Source organism: Lepus europaeus, chromosome 10 (genome assembly GCF_033115175.1).
Source record: "Lepus europaeus isolate LE1 chromosome 10, mLepTim1.pri, whole genome shotgun sequence".
NCBI lineage: Eukaryota > Metazoa > Chordata > Mammalia > Lagomorpha > Leporidae > Lepus > Lepus europaeus.
The window spans coordinates 121579756-121601626 of NC_084836.1; the positions used below are offsets into that span (position 1 = coordinate 121579756).

At 61.8% G+C, this 21871-nt stretch overlaps 1 protein-coding gene across 1 annotated transcript; it reads right to left on the reverse strand.

Moving 5' to 3' along the window:
- Positions 1–10269: 10269 nt before the first annotated feature.
- On the reverse strand, positions 10270–19618 carry ANKRD60 (ankyrin repeat domain 60). Its single transcript, XM_062202580.1, has 4 exons — positions 19489–19618; positions 13548–13678; positions 12196–12361; positions 10270–10565 (listed from the first exon to the last, which is right to left on the reverse strand). Exons 1-4 carry the CDS (start codon positions 19601–19603, stop codon positions 10270–10272), a joined length of 708 nt encoding a protein of 235 aa, XP_062058564.1. The 5' UTR covers positions 19604–19618.
- Positions 19619–21871: the final 2253 nt, after the last annotated feature.

The following is a 21871-nucleotide window of genomic DNA, read 5'->3' on the forward strand; positions in this document are numbered from 1 at the left end:
TCGGGGGGCTCTTCCTAAAAAGAGAGGAGGTGGCTCCCTCCCTTGGAACGGGAGGGAACTGCAGCCGCCCGCGAGAGACGCAGGTGGCCCTGGTGACGGGCGCAGAGGGCGAAGGGGAACGTGTTTCAGGCCAGGTTAAGCTGCTCGCTCCCCCGTGACTGGGTTCAGTTCCCGGCTCCGGCTCCCGCTGCAGCCTCCTGCCAATGCAGACCCTGGGAGGCGGCAGCGAGTCTCCGCCCCGAGGGAGACCCAGGCTGAGTCCCCAGCTCCCGGCTCCTAGCCTCAGCCCGGCCCGGCCCGGCCCCCCATTGCAGGCATCAGAGGAGTGAGCCGGTGTGTGGGAGATGTGTCTCTTCTCAAACAAAACCAAATGGCCAAGGATGAAATTTAGTATGTCAGTCAGAGAGAGGGAACAAGTCCCATGGGGGCAGGCAGATTCTGGGCGCACGCAGCACAGACCCTCGCCCAGCCCGCAGTCCCAGTCTGGAGGCTGCAGCGCTGTGCCCAGGCCCACCAGCAGAGGGGAGTGGTGGCCCACAGATGGGGCAGGCACGAGCCCCTGTGCGGCACCAGGACACCCCTAGAAACGCTCAGGGGGGAGAAGGCACCCGGAGAACAGGGGGGGGGCAAGGCCCGGGACGTCTGGGCTGATCGCCAACACTGTGTCCTGCGTTCACTCCCCGGGACGAGGCACAGCCGTGTGGGACGGGGACAGAGCCTGCAAAGATGTCCTCTGGGACCCCGCCCTGGGGACAGCCCCCCCCGCACTGAACCCCCTCCCTGTCCCACGCGCACCGCACACCCCCCCCCCTTACTGGCCAGATTCTGCCGATCCCCAAGGACCCCCGCCTCTAGGGAGGCTTCCTGAGCGCGCCCCTTCCTCTGCTACCGGCCGGCTTCATGTGCCACACTCGGAGACGTCGGTTTCCAACAGCCCTGGGCGCCTGTGCCGCCTCGGTGATGCTGTGACTCCAGCAGTCAGTCTCTCTGTGCCCCCTCCCAGGCCTGCTTCTCTCCTCCCTGACCCCACTCCTCGCCTTACAGCCGTAGCTGCACCGCCACCTGGGGCCGCAGCACGAGCACCCGTGGAGTGCCAGGGCGGCCGGCTGGAGACAGCCGAGGTCATGCACTGGGGCCTGGAGACAGCCGAGGTCATGCACTGGGGCCTGGAGACAGCCGAGGTCATGCACTGGGGCCTGGAGACAGCCGAGGTCATGCACTGGGGCCTGGTGACAGCCGAGGTCATGCACTGGGGCCTGGAGACAGCCGAGGTCATGCACTGGGGCCTGGAGACAGCCGAGGTCATGCACTGGGGCCTGGAGACAGCCGAGGTCATGCACTGGGGCCTGGAGACAGCCGAGGTCATGCACTGGGGCCTGGTGACAGCCGAGGTCATGCACTGGGGCCTGGAGACAGCCGAGGTCATGCACTGGGGCCTGGAGACAGCCGAGGTCATGCACTGGGGTCTGGAGACAGCCGAGGTCATGCATTGGGGCCTGGAGACAGCCGAGGTCATGCATTGGGGCCTGGAGACAGCCGAGGTCATGCATTGGGGCCTGGAGACAGCCGAGGTCATGCACTGGGGTCTGGAGACAGCCGAGGTCATGCACTGGGGTCTGGAGACAGCCGAGGTCATGCATTGGGGCCTGGAGACAGCCGAGGTCATGCATTGGGGCCTGGAGACAGCCGAGGTCATGCATTGGGGCCTGGAGACAGCCGAGGTCATGCACTGGGGTCTGGAGACAGCCGAGGTCATGCACTGGGGTCTGGTGACGGCGGCTGCCCACGCACCTCTCCTCCTCCTCCTTGGAGCCGTGGAAGAGCCGGGCAGGGCAGACCCTGGGGAAGCTGCTGCACCCCCCACACCTTCAACGCCTAAAGCCCCCGGCTGCATTTCCCATCCAGCTTCCTGCTGGTGGGCACCGTGGAGGCAGCTGTGACGGCTCAGGCGCCCGGGCCCCTGACACCCACATGGGAGCCGGGGATGGAGTTCCCACTTCCCGACTTTGGCCTGGCACAGGCCTGGCTTTTGGAGACTGAACCAGTAAGTGGGAGAGCTCGCTCGCGCTCTCTCTCTCTCTCTCTCTCTCTCTCTCTCTCTTTGCCTTTCAGGGTTAGGATTAGGGTTGAAAATTTTAAAGGGAACAAAAAGAAAGAGCCAGGGCATGTTCCTCTCTTGGCAACGGCAAAAACCCAGGGACACTGATGGGAAATGTGGGTGCCTCCCGCGGCCTCGGCTCAGGACAGGCGTGCCATCCTCTGCCTTGTTCAGGGGACCAAGGCAGCTCCCACGGCCAAACCCAAGGCCGAGAGGCTGGACAACACCTGGCACCCCTCGTGGGAGCGACTGCAGAGCCGTGGGGCTGGAGCTGGCCCCGGGGCTCAGAGGGGAGGCTCAGAGCCAGCCACACCCACACCCCTAGCCCAGGCCTCTGTCCAGGGTGGCAGGCTTCCCAGGCTAATCCCCGGCCCTCTGTGTTTGCTGAGTGTATAGGACAATCTTTTAGGAAAGGATCGGAGGCCACGATGAAGCTGCTGGGTAGAGACAAGAAGCAGTCGGGGCAGGACAGGACCTCCCGCCAACCATGGTCACCCCTGCCTCAGTGCCGGACAGCTTACAATGCACCTGGCCAGCTCCTCTCAGCAGTGGCCACCACGAGCTGTCTCGCTGCGACACGCCACCAGACTCTGTCCATACAACCTGCACGTCCCCCCCAGGGGCTGGTGCTGTGGCATAGTGGGTGAAGCCACCACCAGTGACACCAGTGACACCAGTGACACCAGCGTCCTATACAGGCACTGGTTCCAGACCTGGCTGCTCCATGTCCAATCAAGCGCCCTGCAATGGCCTAGGAAAGCAGCAGAGGACGGCCCAAGTGCTTGGGCCCCTGAACCCACGTGGGAGACCTGGAGGAAGCTCCTGGCTCCTGGCTTCAGCCTGGCCCAGCCTTGGCCATTGCAGCCATCTGGGGAGTGAACCAGCAGATGGAAGATCGATCTCTCTCTCTCTCTGTGTGTGTCTCTCCTCTCTCTCTCTCTCTCTCTAGCTCTGACTTCCAAATAAATAAATAAATTTAAAAAACATCCTCCATGACCAGCGTGCCCAGTGCCTGCTCTCATTTTCCACCAATTTCTGGCCCAAATTTATTACCAGGGCTCCGTCCAGTCAATCCCGGCTGGGACTCAGCCACAGGGGGAGCTGGTGTCCGCTGGCGGAGGCCCAGGGTGGTGGGAGCTTGGGAGTCAGTAGCAGCGCCACAGAGGGCTCCGCCCCAGCGCCAGCAGCCCCCGCTCCCCGTCTGCTCTGGGCTGGCCCTGACCCCGGCTTCCCTGGAGACGTGAGTTTCGCAGATGACCACGAAGGCACTGCCTCCGTGGGCGCAGGCTCTGGGAAGAGGGAAACAGGCGCCCCTGGACCAATGTCCCCCCGCCAGGGTCAGGGTCAAAACCAGATCCTTATCTTTAGTCCTGGACGTAAAAACAGGATGCTGAGGCTGCTTGTTCCCAAGGATTTAGCAAAAACTTGCTAAGGAAGAAAAAAAGCAGCAAGAGATGCAGAGTGAGATCCTGTCTCCCCGGGGTCCCGGAGGTCCGGGTCTTCCCAGCTGACCTCGCTCTGACAAGAGTTCAGCGTGGTCACATCCTCTCGTTCTAATTCTAAACTTCCCCCCAATCTATAGCCTTTCCCAAAATAAATCACCGGCCCTTGGTGGCAGCAGGAGCCACCGAAGCACTAAGTTATCTGGGGTCTCTCTCTCCACTTCCTCCTCTCCGGAGAGCAGGCTCCAAGACGTCTTGAGCGTGCGGTTTGAGCAGGTTGTTAATTTCTGTCCTGCGGTTTTATTTGGTTTAGCTAGGGTTAGGCAAGAAATGGGAAAATAAATAAACAACAATATTTTAAAAACAAGGCCAAAAAAAAAAGGAGGGGGAGGAAGAAAAGCCGAAATTCTAAAAGCCCAGGCCACTCCTGCGGGACTCACTGTCTCCAGGAACCAGGCGGGCACGGACAGCGGTGGCAGGGCCGGTGGGAGAGGCAAGGGGGAGAGGTAGGGACTGGGGCAGGCAGGAGAAAGGGCAGCGGCCGCTCGGTCCGGGCTGGCCTGGGAGGGGACTCCAATCACGAGGGTCCTCGGCTCTGACAACCAGGACCATGCGAGCCCAGGGCCGGAGTTCTGGCCACGATGGAGGTGCCACCCGCAGGGGCACACAGACCAGGGCAGACAAGGGCTCCACAGGCCAGCAGGGGGGCCGCGGCTCTGTGTCCAGGTGCGTTGGCGTCCAAGTCGAGTTCCTCCGCCTTCTCCCCCGCCCCCCGCCCAGTGAGGGTTAAACAGGGGTCTCACGGCCACGGGAAGACAGCGCTCTAGGAAGCAGATGGAAGCCGACTAGGCCCTTGGCTCTCGAGGTCCGGGAGAGGGGGTGTGAGGTCAGGGAGCCCGGGGCTGGGCAGGGAGAAAAAGGCCTGCAGAGCTGGCCAGGCCCAGCCAGGTGCCGACAACTGAAGCGGACCCCAGGACACCTGGGTGGAGACGGGTGGAGCGTGCCAGGCCGGGAGCAAATGCCAGGGGCTTCTGGAACATTCTCTGCCCTGGAAAAGCGCCAAATGCCGCCTTCCAAGTGTGAGCCCCGGGTCCCACACTGGACAGCAAGGCGGCTGCTGGCATCTGCAGGTGCCCAAAGTCGCCAGATCATGACTCGTGTCCACCCCACGGGCCACACTCAGGATTCCCCGGGCTTAGAAGAATTCCGACACCGGCCACATACATATCCGGGCCCCTGAAACGGGCAGGAGCCGGGCACATTCCCACCACCTGAGCTGCAGCTGCTTCCAGGGAAACCACGTGTCCCCGTGGGGCGGGGCGGAGGCATGGAGCACAGGCTGCAGGCCGGGTGGGGCACAGGCGAGACACGGACGAGCAGGGACGATGGAGCGGGTGAGAGACCTCGTCCGGCGCTCACCCCAGCAAAGACCGGAAAGTGCGAGAACAGAGCAGTGGCCCCCAGAAGACTCAGGGAGAGCAGCCACGGGACCAGCAACCCCACCCCGAGGTGGACACCCATGAGGACGCACACCATCTTTCCCGCCAGCACTGCACGTCCACCTTGGCACCGGCCAGACGCACAGCCAGCATGCGTGGGGGAGGCACGGCCGGGCTCAGCGAACGGACTCAGAGTGCAAGGGGTCCGCACGGAACAGCGTTGCTGCCCCGTGGAAACGGCCCCCGGCCCCACGCTGCAAGCCCCGGCAGCCTCGGCCACGCTGGGAAGAGGCACAGGGACCCGTGGGAGGAGGGAGGGCAGGGCTGGGCACGGGAGGAAGGGCTTCGTTCCTTCCAGCCAGCGACACCCGCCCTGCAAGCCTCCGTCTCCATGTGGGGTGGAATCAACACCCGATGGAGTCCTTTCAGGAATCAAATGAGAGGAGCCGATACCGTGGCGTAGCGGGTAAAGCCACCACGTGCGAGGCCAGCATCCCATGTGGGCGCCGGTTCTAGTCCCGGCTGCTCCACTTCCCATCCAGCTCCCCGCTAATGCACCTGGGAAAGCAGCAGAAGACGGCCCAAGTACTCAGGCCCCTGCACCCACGTGGGAGACCCCACCCCAGCCATCCACCCACGTGGGAGACCCCGCCCCAGCCACCCAGGCCACCTGGGGAGTGAACCAGCAGATGGGAGATCTCTCTCTCTCTCCCTCTCCTTCTCTCTTTGTAACTCCTTCAAATAAATAAAAAAATAAGAAAGAATCAAATGAGAAACCACATAGCTTGGGCAGAACCAGACCTGTGAATTTTTTATTCAACTCCTGAGCCACGCGTCAGTCGGCGCTGTGGTCGGCTGGCGCCCCTCCAGCCTCAGCCTCTCTCCAGGCCTCGGCCTGTGCATCCCAAGGTCTCTCAGAGCAAAATCCCCTCCTGGGGGCCGGGCGCTCGCCGCCACCTTCGGTAAAGGCCCACACTTTCCGGGAGAGCCGGGCGACGATATTATCCACGTCATGTTGGATGTCCTTGAAAAATATCCTACGCCACGTGACGATCGAGAAGTGTGAATCAGTAACTGAGCCGCGGGGTTCAGCGCTGTGAAGGGAGGCTTCAGACAGCCTTGGAGGGACTTGGGGCTGCGAGGCTCCCGACACCCTGACCTGAGCAGGTGTCTGGCCCGTGAGCTCATCCGTGGTCTCGCTGCGCCACCTGGTGGCCACCGTACCAGCTCAAGGGCGGCTGCAGGGCGCACCGGCACCACCTGGCGGGAGCTGACCTCTGCCTGCTGTGTCTGACTGTCCCTGGGGCTCTCAGGGGAGCCCAGGAGGAGGATCCCTGGGCCTTGAGCACCTAACTGTCCACCCTGCACGGCAGGGCCCAGTCTGGTGTGCCCATCCTGGCCAGACCCAATGCTTTCAAAGCAAATGCTAGAGGAGCAACTGAGGTCACCACCTCCGGGAAGGCCCCCAGACAGACTCAGTGCAGAGCCTCAGCCCTGAGCAGCCTCCTTCCCGAGGTGAGGTGGGAGCTGAGTTCAAACCCCGGCCCGAGAGGAAGGGGCGCGGTCTGAGAGCAGGCAACTTAAATACCAGCAGGTGCTTGTTAAAACCGGCAAAGGGTCACTGGGCAAGTTGCTGAGCCCTGCTGAGCCCCCGTGGGCCGTGGCAGGTGCCAGAACGCGCTGGCTCCCACCCAGCGCCCACATCCACGGCAGTGACAGAGAAGGGCAGAGTCCCGGGCTGTGCCCCAAGCCCACGGAACTCAGGTGCCGGTGACTCCCTGGAGGTGCAAGTGCCCATGGCCATCACACAGCGAGAGGGCGACAGCCCCGATACCTGCCGGTCCAGCCGCGGGCGTGAGAGGCCCGGATGAGGCCCGGAAAGGCACAGAGCAAGGCCGTGTGCAGCTGTCGCCACAGACACCAGGCCACAGACACAGAAGGCGCGTGGTTGGTCGTCTAAGGAGGGGCAGCTGGGGCCTGCTCTGAATGGGTACAGGAAATTTTGGGGACAATGGAATGTTCTGGAACCACATGGTCACGATGCCCGGGTGGCACTGTGGTCAGTGGTCAATCCTATGTGCTTTTGCCACCACCTAAATAAAACCCGGCGGTTGTGACCATCGGGAGGAGCACGGAGCAACGCCCCCTCCCCCCCCCCCCCCGGGTTTGCCTCCTTTCAAAACTGCGGCCCACGAAGCAGGGCCGGGGCTCCCCAGGCCGCTCACGCCGCAGCACCAGCCACGCAGGCACAATCGTTCCAAAGGCTGCACGCTGCACCCGACTGCCCCGTGGGCATCTGGAGGGCGTCCAGGTGCTCGCAACGCAAACAGCTGTCAGGGGCCCGCACGCCTCGTTAACCAGCGCCGGGCCTGGGGCAGGTGGAACATGTGTTGCCGGCTCCTGATCCTGCAGGGCCAGGGGGCTCCCCCCGCTTCCCGCCGCCTGGCTCACACACCAGCAGCCACCCCCGCCCCCAGCCCCAAACGCCGGCAGTGCGCCCGGAATGCTCACCAGCGCAGAGGGTGGAGGGAGACCGGGCCCTGGCGCACCGGTTGGGTTTCTTAGACCATGGGAGTGGTCGAACCGCTCGCTCAGCCCCCAAGGCTGGGACCCCTGGGTCCCCTCTGGATTGATGGGCGCCGTGAGTCGTGCCCAGGAGGCGCTGAGCAGGTGCACCCATCCGGCAGGCGATTTTCTGGGGCTCTGGCAGCCGGGGAGCTCCAGGGTTTGCGAGCTGCGCAGGCGGCAGCAGCTGTGACATTTCCGCGCCCAGTCGCCGGCGTGTTCTAAATGTTAATGGGCGCCCGTGCCCTCTGCCGGGGGCGGTGGCAGCCGGAGCGGCACCGCCGAGGCAGAGCCGGGCCACCAGGAGCTGCCCTCACCCTGGCGCTCCGGCGACACCTTGCCCAGAGCTTGGAGTTCGAGACATGCTTTGGGCGAGCTGCGGAGAGAGCCCTCTGCGTGCAGCCGGCCTCAGCTGTCGGCTTGGGGCGCAGGCTCCGAGTGGCGCAGCCGGGTGTGCTGACGATTCCCGAGGTCCCTGGGACCCGGGCTGTATTGACTCCTGGTGAGCAGACGTTTTAAGCAAATTAAATGCCGCCAGTAATCAGGCTAACAGGCACAGCCATTTGTCAAGGGCTGCTTCTGTACCCTTGGGGCCCCGGGTGGCAGGCTTGGGTACACAGGACGACGTTGAGGCTGGGCCTGCGAGGGGCCTTGGCTTGGCACAAAACCGCACGGCGGGTGGAGGAGGAGAACAGGCACTGTGTCTCCCACATGGCCGGGTCGCGGTGGTGGTGGCCAAGGAAGCCGAGACTTCTGGGAGGTGACAGTTTGTCCCCAGGCCAGCCAACTGGCAAGAAGGGGGGCGGGGCTTCCGATCCCGGCTCCCGGAACGCGGCAAACAAGGCAGTGTGACAGCGGAATCGGGCCACACCGGAAGTGTGCTCAGCCGGCAGCTCTGCAGGGGCACCGGGAGCAGTGGGCAGGGGCGGCTCGCACCGGGGTCTCGGCGTCGTTAGTGCAGGCTGGGGCCACACTGGGGACGCTGGCGTGGTGACTGTGCCTCCCTCTGCCTCTCAACAGACACACTTCTCAAAAAATAATTTTTTTTAAGATTCATTTACTTATTTGGAAGAGTTACACAGAGAGAAAAGGAGAGGCAGAGAGAGAGAGAGATCTTCCATCTGCTGGTTCACTCCCCAAATGGCTGCAACAGCCAGAGCTGCACCGATCCAAAGCCAGGAGCCAGGAGCTTCTTCTGGGTCTCCCACATGGGTGCAGGGGCCCAAGGACTTGGGCCATCTTCTACTGCTTTCCCAGGCCACAGCAGAGAGCAGGATCGGAAGTGGAGCAGTCAAGGCTCGAACCGGCACCCATATGGGATGCTGGCACTGCAGGAGGTGGCTTTACCCGGCTACGCCACAGCATCGGTCCTCAAAAAAATTTTGTCAAATATGAACAGACCATGCCGACAGCAGCTTGGCTGCTCTGTGGCTCCCTCCCTGTGTGGCTCCCTCCGTGGCTCCCTCCGTGGCCCCCCGCCTCGGTTCCCCAAGCTTGTTTTCACCAGCGGGCTCCTCCAGAGTTCGTTCCCCAGGCCCCTGTGACACCCTGAGCAAATGTCACCGGGGGGAGCTGGGCACTTACCCCAAGTCTGGCCGAGTCTTTAATTCAGTGGGGGCACGTGAAGAGGGGGCGCTCGGCCCCCAGCAGGCTTGGCACCGGGGCCAGGCAGTCGGCCCCCGCTAAGAGCAAAGCTCTGCGGCGTGCCTGGAGCCGCGCCACTTGGTAAGCTCAAAGGGGCCCGGCGCAGCCCCTCCGTGCACCTCATTAGCTAAACGAGCCAACCCCTGGACCGGGGCATTTGATATCTGCCCATGGACCTCGGCGCGCCGGCCAAAAACAAGATCTGGCTTTTTGACACGGCTGATGCTGAGCGGTTTTTCTCCCCCCGACGGATCTGTCAAGCAGATGGCCGGGCTGGCACCGCCGCGCCATCGGCTCAGACCCCTCTTGCTCGGGCAGCAGGGGACACAGCCAATTAGCTTAAAAGCAGAATCCGGTTCCTGGGCTGTGAGGGGCACAGGGGGCAGCCGGGGGGGAGGGGGCAGCGCCGCGGCTGTCCCCACTCAGGGACACGCCACACTCGGTTCCCAGAGCGGCGTTTTCGAATCAGAGGTCGCCCTATCAAACCGCTCCGGAAAGCTCTGGAATGTTCCCCCGCCTGCGGCTCACGTCTCGTTCCCCGCACCCAGCTCTCTCCCCACACAGGCAGCCCTGTGCATGATGATCGGGGGCCTGGGTCGAGCGTGGACACCTTGAGGTGAGCTGTGTGGTGCAGGTCCCAGGGGGCAAGGCAAGGTCGTCTGCAGCTGGGGGAGACGTGGTGGCCGTGGTCTCTGCCGCCGCTTCCCGGCGTCCCAGGGCAACGGGCCGCCCCAGCACAGCCAAGCAGCGCGCTGTACTGAGAACCAGGGTCTCCCTGGCCCTGCCTTGAGAAGCTTCTGCAACATCCATTACCCGCCGTGGGACCCACAGCCACGCTCCCACAGGGCCGCCGCCGGCTCTGCCGCCTAGCAGTAGCGCTGTGCCCGCTGGTGCTCCTGGTCCTGCTCTCTCAGGGCACATGGCGGTCTCTGGAAGACGGCTGGCGCCCGCCACCCCACACCCATGGCCCGCAGTTCACGGCAGCGGGCGGCTAAGCGGGCACGAGTTGACAATTGCCGCACCCCCTGCACGCGGACAGCGCGCTGGTTCACAAGAACAGTGTTTGCCAGCGCCCCCCAGCTCAGTGGGGCTCCTCGGGGCTCTTCTCCCCTTGGGCTCTCGGGAGTGACCTCCGCAGGGTGGGGTCGCGCCCCTTGGCCGCCGACTTGGCCATCCAGTGCAGCAGGAACATGCGGCGTTCGCTCTGCTTGCGGTTCAGGCGGCGGGCCACGGCGATGGGGGTCTCGCCCTTGGCGTCCTTGTCCCGGATGGACGCCCCATACTGGAAGAGCAGGTTGATGCAGTCCACGCGGCCCATGGCCGCGGCCACGTGCAGCGGCGTGCGGCCCAGCGGGGACTTGCTGGAGCAGTCGGCTCCTGGAAAATAAGACAGTGGGACGGCCGGGCTCAGGGCTGGGCGGGAGTGCGCGGAGAGCAGGCAAGGGCTGCCCTCCTTCGGCACCGCCTCGCTCCCAGTCTGCAGCCAGAGACCACGACGCCTCTCAAAGGCAGCCCCTGCCCACTAGGGAGTCTTCTGGGCCCTCGCTGCTCTCTCACCCCACCTGCCCCTTACCCCCCCGCCACTGTCCTCTCCCACACCCCTACCAAGACTCCAGTTACACTGCCGTCTTTGTCCCTCACACCTACCCTGTTCCACACCCTGCCCCAGGCCCTTTGCACACGCCGTCCCTGTTGCTAACAACACTCTCAGCCTTTTATCTCTGGGCCAACTCTGCCCCTTCTGTGGGTTTAGTGCCCTTCCATCTCCCCCTCCCCATGAATCCCCTGTAGAAGCTGCCACGCAGCTCTGGGTCTTCAGGACATCCCAAATGTGATCCGCGGAGGGGAGGGCTGACTGTTGGTCTGTTGAGTTGGCCTCCGAGACTCCGTAAGAGCAGAAAACTGCCGGTTCTCATCATGGCTGCTGTCATCCCCGTCAGCAGCCCGGTGCCCCAAGACCGGCACCGGGGACGCGGCTCGCACCATTCCACGCCCATCCCGCACTGCCCCCCGCAGACGGAGGGGCTAATGACAGGTGTCCAGTGCCGACTTGTTGAATTGACTCAGATTCTGGGTAACAAATATGACACAGAAAACAGGGCAATTCAATTAAATCCGGCTGACGCCGCGTCGCGGTTTCTGTGAGCGATGGCTGGGTGGAGGCGGTGACGTGTGGAACAGGCGGCGCCCACTGTGGCGCCTGCTCCCAGCCAACACACAACCCGCAGAGCCGACTGTAGCTTTCTCACTGGTGCCTTAGGTACCTCACAGTCGCAGCGAAGTGCAAACGGCTGTCAGCTTAGAGGATGGCTGGGCTGCGCAAGGTGGATGTGGGGAGTGGAGGGGGCAGAGCCTCGGGGCCCGGCAGCCTTTGGCCCACAGCTCTGTCCCGCCCGGCCCCACCCGGGGAGGCCAAGCTGCAGAGACAGGGATGAGAGAGGCCGGGCCCGGCTCCCGGCGGGAGACCCCCAGCAAAGCCCCTGCTGAGCCCCTGACCATGGACTGGATTCCACAGGACCAGCAGACTGCACACCCAGGGGACCGGCCCTTCCTCTTTGCTAAGAGGCCGTGGCCTGGGCTGTGTGCGCCTCGCGTGTGCTGTTCTCGAATTGTCTGAGTCTCAGCGAGCAAACTGCAGAGTCTCACAGAATGCCCTGTGTCCCGCTGGGAGGTGACAGAGTGTGTGTGTGTTTGTGTGTGTGTGTGTGGGGGGGGTCATTCCTGGCCTGAAGTGCAGGTGGGACGAGCAGAGGGGAGCTGGGGGTGTGGATGCTGGCCAGCCTGCCCTTGGCCATCGCACCCCAGCTTCTGCTGCTCGGGGCATCCCCTGCAGGGGGTCTCCTGTGTGCTGGAGTCCCTGTCGCTGTGGCTGACCGGAGGGGCCCCGCCCCTGAGCGGCCTGTCCTGCGGGCACCTGCCTGGGCAGGGGGCTGGGGCCCTCTGGGGACAGGGCTGCTGGCTGCCAAAGGCACAGGTCTGGGGCCTGCCAGGCTTTCTCCCAAGTTACCGTGTTCTAGAAGGTACTGGACAGCCTCGGCGTGGCCTCTGTGGGAGGTGATGTACAGCGCCACGCACGCCCGCCGGGCTACCCACTGCTTCCACGTCTCGCCTTCAAAGTGCTTCGAGTAGGTGGTGCGGTAGAAGGAGTCTTCAGTGATCCCGAGGCAGGAGAGCTGGGCGGGGGGAGGCGAGGCAGTCAGGGGAGAGGCCGGGAGGGCGGGGGAGCCCGGCCCCCAGGGACACTGTCTCGCGCCCCATACGTGCTCAGGAAATGCGACTTTACCATGGGTCAGCCGGGCGCGAGGCAGGAAGGTCTTCCTGCCAGAGTCTGACACGGAGAAAAATAGTTTTGCCGTGGCCAGAGGAAGGTGGTCGTGACTATGGAGGACGACACCAGCCGGCGTGCAGCGGGCGGCCCCCGGGGAGCCGGCCGAGGGGAAGCCGCCTTCCGCCCCTTCCGCCCCCTTCCGCCCCCTTCCGTGCCCACTGTCTCAGCCGCCCGGGGGCCGCTGTGAACCTGCCTGCGCAGCAGTAATCCCCTGCTGCCCCGGCCTGCGGGTTCCCACGGAGAGGAACTGGGTCCCAGGGTCCGGCAGGAGGGGCAGGAGGGACAAGGCCACAGGACGAGGGGTGGCAGCTCGGACAGGAAACAACCCCACAGCCAGAGAGAGAGAGAGAGCCAGCAAAGCAAGTGGCTGGCGGCGGAGGGGAAGTGAGGGCGGCCGGGAGGGTGACAAGGGAAGGGCCTGGGCTGGCCACCACCCCACGGGCATGGCATGGTGCGTGCAGCCCGTCCTCACCTGCCTCCTCCCGGGCCCCTCCAGCAACCGCGCCCCGCCAGCAGGCTCTGCATCTGAAGTTTCTCCCCAGGCAGAACGTGTGCCGGCCTCCCGGAGGGTGAGCGTCCTGGTCTCCACCTTCTCCCCTTCACTGCCCCCCCACAAAGCCATCCCCACGCTGAGCACGAGGTCCGGCTGGCAGCAGGTGCCCGCTGCCCAGCCAGGGAACCGTGGGGAACCCGCCATGCGTCCTCACCCGGTCCCACATAGCTCGCAGGCCTGAGCTCGGGGCCACGCGTGCCCAAGGTCCCTGGAGTTCTTCCTTCACGGTTTAATCAGGTGTTCAAGTTTACAAAACAGTCATGTGGACAGAGACGACACTGCCCTGACTCTGGGGGGGGCCGTGGAGGGGGTTATAGGTCGCTAGCAGGAGATGGAGGCGCCCGACCCCGCGTTGACACCTAGGACGTGGCTCCCCCCTTTTTTTTGGCCTGTCCTGAGCCTCCCACTCGCCCACACACACACGCACACACAGTCGCTCTGTGAAACATAAAATCCGCTTAAAGAACCATGAAGGCACCTTACTGGGGTCCCCTTCCACCGCCGCCAAAACCAGCTCCGTCCATCCGTCATAGTGCCAGACACACAGCGAGACCACGCCCCCCGGGACGACGTCGTGGAAGCGCAGCGTGGCGTCGTCCATCAGCACGCCTAGGGCAGGGAGGGTCTGCTTTGGAAAAAGTGGGTTTTAAAGATAAACTGCTGCACTGGGTAAGAGATTATCCGACCCTGGAAGCCACAAAGGTGATTGCAGGATTTGAACACAAACCTCACTTGATAACTCGGCATGAGTCTGTCATCGCTAACGCTGTTTAGAAAATTAATTCAGCTTGGCTCAAACAGAAGCCAGAAAAAAAAGCAGAATAATCTGTAATTATAACTTGTCCTGTTGCGAAAAATACACGAGTCCGTGGGGTCGTCTTGTGCCGCAAACTCCCTGAATATCTACATAGAATAGACACGCAGATCTACACGGGATAGACACACAGATCTACATAGGATAGACACACAGATCTACATAGAAGAGACACGCAGATCTACATGGGATAGACACACAGATCTACATGGGATAGACACGCAGATCTACATGGGATAGACACACAGATCTACATGGGATAGACACACAGATCTACATAGGATAGACACACAGATCTATGTAGAATAGACACGCAGATCTACATGGGATAGACACGCAGATCTACATGGGATAGACACGTAGATCTACATGGGATAGACACACAGATCTACATGGGGTAGACACACAGATCTATGTAGAATAGACACGCAGATCTACACGGGATAGACACGCAGATCTACATGGGATAGACACACAGATCTACATAGGATAGACACACAGATCTATGTAGAATAGACACGCAGATCTACATGGGATAGACACGCAGATCTACATGGGATAGACACACAGATCTACATGGGGTAGACACGCAGATTTACATGGGATAGACACACAAATCTACATAGAATAGACACGTAGATCTACATGGGGTAGACACGTAGATCTACATGGGATAGACACACAGATCTACATGGGATAGACACACAGATCTACATAGAAGAGACGCACAGATCTACATGGGATAGACACACAGATCTACATAGAAGAGACACACAGATCTACATGGGATAGACACATAGATCTACATGGGATAGACACACAGATCTATGTAGAATAGACACATAGATCTACATGGGATAGACACACAGATCTATGTAGAATAGACACATAGATCTACATGGGATAGACACACAGATCTACATGGGATAGACACGTAGATCTACATGGGATAGACACATAGATCTACATGGGATAGACACACAGATCTACATGGGATAGACACGTAGATCTACATGGGATAGACACACAGATTTACATAGAATAGACACATGGATCTACATAGAATAGATCTACATTGGGGCTGACTCTGTGACACAGTAGGTTAATCCTCTGCCTGTGGCACCGGCATCCCATATGGGTGCCAGTTCTAGTCCTGGAGGCCCCTCTTCCAATCCAGTTCTCTGCTGTGGCCTGAGAAAGCAGTGGAAGATGGACCAAGTGCTTGGGCCCCTACATCTGTATGGGAGACCAGGAAGAAGCTCCTGGCTCCTGGCTTGGGATCAGCGCAGGTCCAGCCGTTGCAGCCATCTGGGGAGTGAACCAGTGGATGGAAGACCTCTCTCTCTGTCTCTACCTCTCACTGTCTGTAACTCTACCTCTCAAATAAATAAATAAAATCTTCAAAAATTAGAATAGACCTACATAGAATAGATCTACATAGAATAGATCTACAGGCACAGCCCACGGTGGTCCTACCACTGGTACACATCAAACTGAGCCACTCTGATGTTGTCACCACCCGGCCAACAGGTGCCGGCAGCAAAGCCACTGGAATCCATCAAACTCGGCCTGCAGCAGGGTCTCCCTGGCTTGGCCTGGAAACTCCGGGGCGGCTGGCCTGGTGTCCTCGGAAGCTTAGCAGCATCTCTGGCTCCCACCCACCAGGGGACAGCCACAGCTTCACCAAGTTCCTGCCAATCAACAATGTGGGCTGTTAACCTGCGGCAGCGGAAGACGCGACGTGGGCACCCCCCACCCCCGAGTCCGTGCCATCGCCCTGGCCTGTGTCTTACCCACAAGAAAGGACACACGGACCTCCGGGGCAGACCGTCAGAGCTGCTGGACGAGACTGTATGGAGAACACCCGAAGGGAGTGCACCTGCCCTGCGCCTTCATGAACACAGGCCCTCACATTGCCTCGCGCGGCCACCTGTCACTCCAAGAGCAGACCACGGTCCAGTCTGCCCGGTGGAATCAGCGTGCACCCTGAGACAGTGGAACCCGCATGATTTCTGGTTTCGTGACCAAATGATTGCCTTGTGCTGTGCCCTAAGTACGTTACTTAGTGATTCCTTGGGCCTGTGCTCCGTCCCCACATTCTTGAATCCTCATGACAGCTCGCCAAGGCAGGCTGGCGTCCATTTGTGGATGAGCAGACTGGGGTGTGCGAGGCTGGCGTGCAGCCAGGCGGCCTCGCAGCCCTGCCTCGCTTTGGCATCACCCGCTTCGCGCCCCTGGCTCTGCGGGCCCCACGTGATCACCACCAGAAGGGCGGCGGGCGGGGGTGCACGGGGAATATGGACTCGCGAGTCTCTTCACCGAGGTCCTGCTGTGGCGCAAACCTGGAGGATCGCCAGCAGTGAGTCTGCGGGAGACAGCCTGACTTCCTGACAACGTTGAAGACACCGATACAACCTGGTTTCTGGAAGAAACGCAAGGGCACCATGCCCACATGCAGACTGGCCCCTGTGGGAATCCAACAAGCAGCCCCTGTCCTGGACGTCAACAAATACTGAGCGTCAGCGGCTGGATCAATGCCCGGAGTCGCCAGCAAGTCCTCTGCGAGTTTGCTCACCTCTTTAGATTTGTGCATCTGGGGCCCTGCACACCCATGAGCTCATCCGACCCTCCCCCTGCACACACGGGGGTGAGCAGAAGCGGCGTCAGCCCATGATTTGCTGCGGGCAGCGGCCCAGATTCTCCCGACAACCAAGCCTTGTTTGCCGTCCCCGGTAAGGGGCGCGACAGCAGAGAGAGGGCACGCGTCTAACAGTTGCTAAGCGACTGCTGAGTGATGGCGCTGTGACATCAGTGTTACTCACTCCCTCTCCCGGTCCCTCCGAGCTTTCCTTGAATTTACTGCTCAGTAGAGCTCATCCGTGAAAACAACAGGAGGGGTGCACACATCTCTCGCTGGGGACACATAATTTTCCCGCTACTTGTTTGGAAGTCTTGCTAAGTCCTCCAATAACTCACCTCGCTTCTATCCAGCCCTGAGACACAGACGGCCCCAGACACTTGGCTTTGCAAATGAAGCCTCCAATGCCCCAGGAGCATCCAACACTCCTCCAGGAAAAGAAACGTCATGGGAAACGCTTACCCTGTTTGACAGAGAGCAACGCTTCTGGCCTCCAGTCTACATTTTGAGTTTCCTGAGTCATTCGTGCCTACAGCGGAACGGCCCGGAGAAGCCCGGAGCCCACACGGCTCTGCTCCCCAGGAGCCGTGCGGGCGAGCCTGTGCGGAGCCGCTGTCTCCAGCTGCCTCCACTGTGCCGGCCCCTGCGGCACACCTGCAGTCTGACTCTGCCTCTACACATCCTCTGTGCCGCACAGACAGGCTTTTTAATTTTTTTTCAATACTTCATTTTCTTGGAAGTGTTTTCCCTTGATTTTAACCCAGTGGGGAGAGGATGGAGGGATGGAGCCCAGGGCCTTTGATCCTGTTCTCATATCCTAAGTATTGTAGGGAATTGGAATAGGGAAAGCCACGCCCTCGGGGGGAGGGAGGGAGACCAATCAAGGAGAAATGGGCTCCACGGGGCTCCCACACGGGATCTGCCTGGACAGAGGACCTGGGGTCCTGCTTTAGCCATGGTGAGCTTCGGGTGCTGGGTGCTAATTCCGGTTCGGGCCAGCTTTGAGCTCCTGACGCGGACAAGGACACAGGTGGGAATTCGGGATTCCAACGCAGATTGGGGCTTCGGATGTGGCTAGGCTTTGCTTCGAGATGCAGGGTGCCGACAAGGGCAGAGTTTACTCTGGCTTTGGGGTTCTGAGGGAAGCGAGCTCTGTGGATGGTGTGGGGGGTCCCCTGTAAGGACAGGACCTGCCTGGGGTCCTGATGCAGCCCTGGGTACTGTGGCAGTCGGGGGCTAGGAATCAGGCAGGTCTGCCCTGAGGCTTGGGGGTCTCGGTGGTCATATGACCTGCTCCAAGATTCAGGGTCCTGATTATCGGTGGGGTCTGGCCTAGAATTTGGGGTTGGAGGCGAGTGGCTGAAGGATCTGGGTTTCAAACACCAGCACAGTGGGCTCTGCGTTCCGGGGTCCTGTGGGCAAGGGCTTGACCTGAACCTTGGTTTCCTCCCTGACATGCTTGGCCCAGCCTTGGGGTGCTGAGCTGTACAGGGTCTGTGAAGACAGGGGCTCGGATATGGGCAGGTCTGACTCGAGCTTTGGAGTTGTGTTGGTTGCAGGGTTTGTCTCCTTCTTTGGCTCTCTCGTGAGGACACGTTCTGGGATTGGGGTTCTGAGGTGGTGATGGGGAGACTGGGGGCTGGATTTCAGATGTGGGCAGACACAGCTTTGAACGAGAGGGGTCCAGTGGCGGGGGGGCTCATCTGGGCTCTGAGATCCCTCCACACACAGAAGTGCCTGATGCCTTGGGGTTTGGATGCACAAATGGTCAGTTGGAGATGGGAGGCTCAGAACTGGGCACATCTGCTCGGGAACGCAGGGCCATGATGTGCGCAGGGTCGGCTCCCGGATTTAGGATTCTGTTGGAGTGAGGGGCAGCCTGGGGTCTGCACTGAGACAGGGGGTCCTGAGGTCAGCAGGCTCTGTTTCAGTTTTGGCATCCTTGTGTGGATCTGGCTGGGACGGAGCCGGCGTGTGATGGTTACACGGCTAGCCTGGGGACTTGGGGCCAGGTTTACTACAGGTTCGGGGGTCCCAAAGTGGGCAGGGTTTGTTTCGAGCTCTGACAGCCTGTGTGGACCTGGCTGTAGAGGACTCAGGGTTCTGGGGTGGCCATGGCTCAGGCTGGAGATTTGGGGTTCAGTCTTGGGGAGGCTTGGTGCTGGCTTTTGGGATCCTGGGGCAGGGTTTGTTCAGGGTTCAGCATCCTTGTGTGGACGCAGTTGCTGGGGGGTTGGGGGTTCTGGGTGGTCATGGTTAGACTGGGAATTGGGGGTTCACATCTGAGTTCTGTTCTGAGTTTGGGGACCCCTGGTGGGCGGGGTTTGTGCTGACATTCACCAGCCTTGCAGTTCAATGGGGCACCAGGGGTGCCGAGGCAGTCATGTCCGCCTGGAGATTAGGGGACGGGTTTGTTCTGGATTTGGGGGTCGTGAGGACAGAGGGGTCTGTTTTGGGCTGTGCCCCCTCCCCCTTGTGTGGACATGGCTGGCTGGAGGATTGGGGATTCTGTGTTCGGCACTTAGGGCTTGCTGTCCATCTGGGGTCCTGATGGGGCAGGTTTGCCCTGGGGTTCGGGGCCCTGCTGAGAGGAGCCTCCCGTGCCTGGCGTTGTCCCCATGAAGACCTGGGGAATCTGAGTGCCCAGGCCTGGGGCGAGGGGAGTCCTGCTAGGGCTCCAAGGGCTCAGCTCTGGCTGAACAGGACTGGCCCCCCCCGGGGGGGGGGGGGACAGAGGCAGCCAATGTGGGCAGGATGTGGGCCAGCATCTGCCTGGAGATCGGGGGGTTTGGGGTCCTGATCGTGGAGCCCACGGGTGGCCCGACCCCGAGTGGCCCCTCATCTGGGGTTTCAAGGTATTGGGGGTTTGTGCTGCTACCTAGGGTCCCCCCACCCAGGCATAGGCAGGCCTCCCTCTGGGGCTTCAGGTCCCAAGTGTGCTGCGGGGTGGGTGGGGACGGGGGCCACCTTGGTCCAGGTACTGGAGCCGCTGCAGGTTGAAGGGGATGCCGGCCAGCAAGTCCAGCTCCTCTTTGAGCTCCCGCACGGTCATGTCGCTACGGCAGTTGCCCACGCGGAACATCTCGCCCGTCTCCTCCAGCCGCACTCGAAGGTGGAAGACGTCGGGGGCGCAGTCGAGGGACGCGCTCCAGTCCTGCAGCTCACTGACCAGCCCCCTGCCCCCGCCGCGGGTCCAGGCCGGGGACTGGCCGGGCAGGGACCCCGGGCCCGCCGAGCACACGGAGCCCGCCCGGGGCCCGGCGCCTGCCGTCGCCCAGGCGCTCGCGTTGGGGTCGAGGCGAAGGGCGCCCCCCAGGGCCCGCGCCGCCCGCGCACAGCTCGCCCCCCGCGCACAGCTCGCCCCCGCTGCCACCGGCCCCATGGCCCCCAGCACCTGGCGGCCGCCGCCGCCACCGCCGCCCCCGCCCCGCCCGGCCCGGCCCGACTGTGACGCCCCCGCCGGGCGCGCCCGGGGCCGCCGTGATGGAGAGGGTGCGGCACGGGGAGGTTCCGGCAACAAACGCGGACACGTGGCCGAGGCCTCGCCCGGACGGCTGGCCCTGGGCGCCCGCGTCCCCGCACTTTCGTCGGGGGACAGGGAGACTGATCCTTGGGGCCGCTGCGAGCCCGCACCCGCTTCTCCACCCGAGCGCCCCAAGCCCTCCTGGCCGGGGACCTGGCCCCTCCAGAGTGGGAGAAGGGCCATCGGCCTTGAAGACGCTTTTGAATCCTGGCAGGGAGAAAGACGCGTGAAAACCTTCGCTGCGGGATGGGGCCGGAGACCCAGGGGCCGGCTCTGGGCCCAGGAGCCGCTAAGAAACACAGACGCCAAGGTGGGGGGGTGGGGGGAGAGCAGTGCCGGGAGAACCAGGGACAGCTTCGGAAATCTGTGGTTACAAAAAAAAAAAAAAAAAAGCAGCAGATGCGAGCTTTAAAAAAATCCTGCTGGTAAGAAATCACAACCGTAAGAACAAAAATCTTTGCATTCTTAGAAAAGTCCAGGCCGATGGCAAGCTGTAGGGAGACTGCAGGTGTTGGCGCCGGACACGCGCACAAGCACCGTGCGGTGCCATGCAAACCGCGGCTCTGCTCCCCCCATCCCCCCCACCCCACCCCCCCACCACACAGCTGGAAAATTGGGCTCCACAAAGCGCACAGGAGTCCCGGCGGACAGTTCCAAGCTGTTGGGTCAACAGATTTTAACAACAGGACCATCTCAATTTCTAGGCAGTACAGGATTTTTTAAAACATTGTTACTGCGGCAAAACAAGACGTCCATCCGTCCATCTCCGGATCCTGGACAGCAAGCGTTAAACACAGAAACCGGCAGCCTGCGCGCCCAGGTGGCAGGTGCCTTCTTACAGGTTCATTTCAGTGGAGCTGGGGGGGGGGGGCACCCTGCAGGCCAGAAAACTCAGCACCCAGCTTTAGAAACTGTAGTTAGAATTGGGGGGGGGGGGAGGCGAGAGGGCACTGTCGAAGCCGCTCTCGCGCCCTCCTGGGCCCCAGCCTGAACCCCGGGGCCGCCTTCATTCCTCCCACCCTGGAGAATGTGAACATAGAAACAGGGAAGGTGACATGAGCGGAGCGTTTGGGAAGTGCAATCGGCCGCCTACAGGATCTCGCTGTGAGTGAGAAACCCGTTTGAACCCTGGAGTATCTTTCTCTCGGTCTCGATTTAAAGGTACGGACTCTGAGTCCTGTGGACGTGGGTCGGTTTGAGAGACGCATCGTGGAACTCCCGGGTCAGCGGCATCTGTGGCGAGCTCGGGTTCAGAACTGTGGTTCCCAGCGCTGCAGCATGAGCTGTGGCGTCCACATCATGCGAGCCACTTAGCCACTTCTCTCCCGGGCCTGACACGCTGTGCTTACGTTCACATACAGAAGAGGGCCAAGCGCGTCTGCCGCCGCGGTGCTGCCTGGGAAGCGTTCCCAGCACCCTGCGGAGCTCGGGGGCGCTGTGCTGCGCCCGCCTCCATCATCCGCCGGTCTCTTTAGCCTTCCTGCTTTTCACAAGTAAACAAATCGGGCTCCAAGTGCACACCGTGTTCGTTCAGCGCACGGATGGGACACTGCTCGGACACGGATCCCTGTCGGGAGTCCTTCATGTATGCACAGTGTTCAGTTAAAGACAGCGCAGAGGGCCAGGAACCAGATGTCATGGGATGCCGACACGCCGCCTGTTACAGACGTCAAAGCCGCTGGAAAGCGCGGCGGGGAGGGGACCCGGCACGACTCGGTGCGGCACGGGGAAAGCACCAGCTGGTAGTGGTGCAACGGCGCCGGCTGCGGCCTTCGCCGCCTGGGCCTGGGCGCTCAGCTCCATGGGCTTCAGTCCCTCGGCGGCTGC

What these genes read in the sequence shown, in the direction of transcription:
- ANKRD60 (XM_062202580.1), bottom strand. Translation starts at nt 19,603, where the DNA reads ATGTTCCGCGTGGGCAACTGCCGTAGCGACATGACCGTGCGGGAGCTC. An exon ending in TGGAAGGGGACCCCAGTAAG is followed by an intron (nt 12,362 to 13,547) that starts GTGCCTTCATGG and finishes CCCCCCGCCCAG; the next exon opens with CTCTCCTGCCTCGGGATCAC. An exon ending in CCAGTACCTTCTAGAACACG is followed by an intron (nt 10,566 to 12,195) that starts GTAACTTGGGAG and finishes CTTATTTTCCAG; the next exon opens with GAGCCGACTGCTCCAGCAAG.